At 39.8% G+C, this 4635-nt stretch overlaps 1 protein-coding gene across 1 annotated transcript; it reads right to left on the bottom strand.

Annotated features, from left to right (window-relative positions):
- Positions 1-2097: 2097 nt before the first annotated feature.
- LOC141798459 (apolipoprotein A-I-like) lies at positions 2098-4247 on the bottom strand. Its single transcript, XM_074680417.1, has 4 exons — positions 4225-4247; positions 3585-3636; positions 3246-3381; positions 2098-3082 (listed from the first exon to the last, which is right to left on the bottom strand). Exons 2-4 carry the CDS (start codon positions 3625-3627, stop codon positions 2479-2481), a joined length of 783 nt encoding a protein of 260 aa, XP_074536518.1. The 5' UTR covers positions 3628-3636; positions 4225-4247; the 3' UTR covers positions 2098-2478.
- Between the last annotated feature and the right edge of the window lie 388 nt (positions 4248-4635).

Below are 4635 nucleotides of genomic sequence, written 5' to 3'. Positions count from 1 at the left end.
ATCTCTCATCAAGTGATGATCATCTGATGATTTAGAACAATACAAAGGATTTTATCCTTTTTTTTATTAAAACAGGAAGGGAGGCCTTATGAGAAATACGATCATTCAGTTGCAAAGTAAAAACAGTAATTTTGCTGTCAATTTAACCAGCTTTTGGGACATTTGGCAGTGTGGGCAGGTGCCACGTCCTGTTTGAAAATAAAATCAGCATCTACATAAAGCTTGCCAACAGATCAAAGCATGAGGTGCTCTACATTTTTCTGGTAAGCAGTTGTGTTGGCTTCAAAAAACATGTCAGGAAATGACATGGCACTTGAAACCATCACTGACATGCTGAAACTTCACTCTGGATTTGAAGACAGTTGGATGCTGTGCCTCTCCTCTCTTTCTGCAGACTCTGGTTCATTGATTCCCAAATGAAAAACTCACTTTTTCCTGAAAAAAAAGGGCTGACTTAGCACAAGGAATGTGTCTATTGTATTTAACTTCTTTGATCCATCCATCCATCTTTGCACCGTTCTGGCTCTTGAAGCACTGACTCCAGTCTCAGTCCACTTCACTGAATTTCCTGATGGGTTTTTCTTGAGAATTCTCTCTAGGCAGCAACACCTCTCAAAATGTTGGTATGGGGCACAAAAGGCTAAAAAAAACAAGTGGTTGTGGTAAGAAACAGTTTGAGGAGCATTCTGCGACTAATTACATAAGTAAGCAAAAGGCATCTTAAAGCAGCTGAGCCTCTCAGAGGTAAAGACAGGCAGACGTTCACCAGTCAGTGACAAAAAAAAAAAAAAACATGGAAAAATATTCTAAAATTTTTTTAGCAAAAAATTTACACAGTGCCCCAACTTTTTTTGGAATTGGGGTTGTATCACTTTAGAAAATGCGATCATAATCCATAATGGTGATGCTCCTCTGATGCATTCCATCCATCCATCCATCCATCCATCCATCCATCCATCCATCCATCCATCCATCCATTTTCTCAACAGGGTACACCCTGGACTGGACCGGGCTGAATTAATTATGTTACTCTCCAATTACTGAAACTGATTCCCATGAAACACATTTAATTTTTTGAAATAGTTTGTTTGAAGCCTTGTAACACTTTGACTCTAATCTTGTAACATTACAACTTTATTCTTTCTTATTTCAATAATTATTATTTTACTGTGGCCCCAATCATTTGAGGTAATATGATGTATTTCACACACAAAAATGAAATAAATAAATAAATAAATAAATAAATAAATAAATAAATAAATAAATGGAGGATGGGTTCAGGGAAACAAAACAAAACAAAATCTTAAATCATATCCCAAACACTGTATTGCTCTTTTCGTAGGGGTCAGAAGCGGGTCCTGTTCAATTTGTTTTCTATATCAATAATGTGAGGAAGATGTCACTAAGTTTCATTTTGATTCTGAAGATACCATTTTACTCACTTAATTGTGTTTTCTATTGAGGCTACTTTTAATGCTTTGCAGACAACCGCTGCTTTTATTTTTGATCAAAGAAAGAAAACATCCAAGCAACCTTTTTTATCAGTATATTCTCTGAATGTATCCTACTCTTTGAAACTGTGTTTGTGTATTTTGCTTTGTCTCTGGATTAGGAGTTTGCATATTTGTATATAAAAAGAAAAAGTAGGTTGCCGTCTTTACACAGCAATAAAATGAAGCATTGCAATACCTTTGTTTTCTTTAAAAGACCATGCTGCAAGCTGCTTTCTTATTCATGTTCCTCACGAACTCCTCTGACACTGTCGCTGGCCTTTGGACTCATGGATGCCCTGTTGAGTAAGTCATTCCTCTCACTCACTCTGTGCTTTTCATGCTTTTGATTTTTCATCCTGGTTTGGGCTAAAAAGTCACCTAAAACTAAAAAAAAATAATTAGCCAGTGTATGTATATGTTTTTTTTAGATGGACTCTTGTTTGTTTATCGATTTCAAGATGTAACGGTGACTTGTTGTTAAAACAGATTTTGTATCTCAGTGTGACTATCTCTGGTAAAATTCCCCTCAGTACAGACAGCTCATTGAAAGAGAAATCCTTAAAAGTCTGCATGGTATAAAAAACTTTCAAGCCAGAGTCAGAGATCATGGTTTTATAAACAGTCAGGTGTTTATTGATCTGTTTTTTCAGCAGACAAGCATCATTACACACAGCTGTAGGTACTTGGTGGTAATTCACATACATTTCCTACACAAACTGAAGCAGTTTGCCATGGCCACTCAGAGAGTGAAGCATGTGTTGGTGTTTGAGCATGTACATGTCAGTGTATGCCTTCATGTGTGCACAAAGTTGGATGTTTGCGTGTTAGAGAGCAAGAGTCCCGCCGTTTTGTTGTAAGGAAGTGCAACCAGCAATTAGGCTTGAGCTTCATTTTGGAGGTTCTGTGAGGAAGGTTGGAATGGAGAGGAAGGTGGAATGGTTTTTGGGAAGACAGAGGTGAGGCACAGGGGACAGGTGCAGAGGGTTTAGGACTTTGTGACAACCTTTGTGATCTCTCCAACCATGGCTTGGATATTGTTATTGGCTTCTTGGGCCAGTGGCACAAGCTTCTCTCTCAGGGCAGCTATATCTTCAGGGGTGATGCTTTGCATATTGGCGATGAGCCCACTTGCCTGATCCCTGTATTCAACGGCGTAGGGCTCAATTGCAGTTTTAGCATTGGCCAACCACTTATGAACTTTGATACGTACAGCTTCCAAGATGGGAATCAGGGCGTTCTTGGTCTCCTCCACATTCGTCATGATAGTTCCCTGCATTTCTTCCATGACTGGCTCTATCTTTGCACGCATGGCTGCCATTTCTGCAGCGTGCTTGGTGTTGTATTCTTCAATGATGGGACCGAGTTTGGTTTTGTACTCATCCATGTGACTCTGAAAAACTTCCTTCAGCTTTGTTTCCAGGGGCGCGATTTCCTCTTTCAGGGCTGCAACATCGGCCTCAATGGTGGAACGCATTTCAGCTGTTGCATCCATGATTGTGGCGACAACTGTGTCAGTCATGGGGGCAAGTGTGTCCCGACCAGCTTTGATTTTGGCAAATGTGCCGTCCACATGTTGAACAACTTTAGCCCTTGGTAGAAAAAGATACAGAAGCAAACAACATTAGCTCAGAGTTAATGAATAAATCGACATGTAATTGAATTCAAAACTGTGTAAAATAACTGCATGTTCATCAACAAGTGACCAAGCATGTTTAATGACAGTTAGAGGGACTGAAGAATGATATAGCTTACTTCATCTCAGCATCTTCCATTTGATTCACAGCGTTGGTCAAACTAACTTTCAGATTATCCATGTACATGTCCAAGACACTGCGAAGATGTGCCAATGTTTGGGGTGCATCAGCTTGCAGGGGGACAGCCTGTGAGCCTGGGACAGAAAATGTAATGTAAGAAAGAGATAAAAGCAGAAAAAGAATCTCAGCAAAGCAGAGAAGATAACCCCAAATGCTTGGATTGTGAAATATTATAAATAGTTTCAGTTTTTCTCTTTTCAAGTATGATATGCAAAGCTCTTCATGAGTTGAGAAGAACTGAGCAAAACCAGCTGAGACTAGTGCATTCAATACTCACCGATGGCCAGCAGCAGGGCAAGAGCAAGAGTCACGAATTTCATGATGCCGGTCTGGAGTGGACAAAAGAGACAACGGTTATTCATTTATTTAGCAAGCAGGTAAAAAGCACTTTTATTTACTCCCAGCAGCCACAATATTCAAGTTAATAAAAGCAAACATGTATTTAAAGTGTCTAATTCACAGAGGCAACCAGATAAAGGAGCTTGGAGGTACGCGCACTGCTTATGCTAAATACTCATCCTCCAATTTGTCCAAAGAAGTCCTGTCTTAACATGAGACTACCTTTCACAGGAACCTGTAATCTGTTTAGATTAGGGATGGCTACAAATTAGAGAGACAGCTCAAGCAGATTAGCTGCATAATCCTGATCCAGGCTTGAACTAAATTACGGTAAACAAATCAGCAAACTATTGCTCTGAGCCTACCAGAAGCAGTTCAGTTTTTAAATTCTTGAAATTAAAATAAGAGCTAAAATCACTCAAAGATTAACACAATTACTTCATTGTTAGAAATAAATACAGTACATATAAAGTTATCAGCTCATGATTTGACCCAGAGAGAGACTAAGAAGAGGGTTTCTGTCTTCTAACCACTCAGTTAAAATCCCAGTGCAGAGCCGTGGTGGCGGATCGTCTTACCTGGTGGAGCTCGTGATGAGACTGCAGAAGTTCAGCACCAGCTGAGTTTTTATACCAGCAGAGTGGGGAGAGTGGGGGGGAGGCAGTGTGTCTCCGTGGAGGTGGACCTCACCCCCCAACCATCTTCCTCATCATGGGGACTGGTTTGTGAGTTCAATGGTCACTTGCTGGGAGGGGATCAGTCAGCAAACATACAGACGCACATTATCTCTATCAGACATGGACTGTAACTTTTACTGAGGTAGAAAGGTGAAATAAGATCAAACATTTAAACCTTCTTGAGAGCATCATGACACATTACTGGGTACATGTTGGTATTTTTTTCTGCTTGATAAAGAGATTTTTTTTATCTGGACAAGGCCTGTCTTATAGAATGACAACATCAAATGCTGAGCTCTTTGGACTTTTAAG

Source organism: Halichoeres trimaculatus, unplaced genomic scaffold (assembly GCF_033239565.1).
Source record: "Halichoeres trimaculatus isolate MK-OKI-2021-1 unplaced genomic scaffold, fHalTri1.1 fHalTri1_scaffold_9, whole genome shotgun sequence".
NCBI lineage: Eukaryota > Metazoa > Chordata > Actinopteri > Labriformes > Labridae > Halichoeres > Halichoeres trimaculatus.
Note: the sequence above shows the minus strand (reverse complement) of the source record. Positions and strands in the feature narration are given on the sequence as shown.

Excerpts from the sequence above, each read along its gene's own strand:
- LOC141798459 (XM_074680417.1), bottom strand. The coding sequence starts at position 3,627 with ATGAAATTCGTGACTCTTGCTCTTGCCCTGCTGCTGGCCATCG. Across the intron at positions 3,382-3,584 it reads TGCCCTGCTGCTGGCCATCG|GCTCACAGGCTGTCCCCCTG; the intron begins GTGAGTATTGAA and ends TTTCTGTCCCAG. Across the intron at positions 3,083-3,245 it reads ATGGAAGATGCTGAGATGAA|GGCTAAAGTTGTTCAACATG; the intron begins GTAAGCTATATC and ends TTTTCTACCAAG.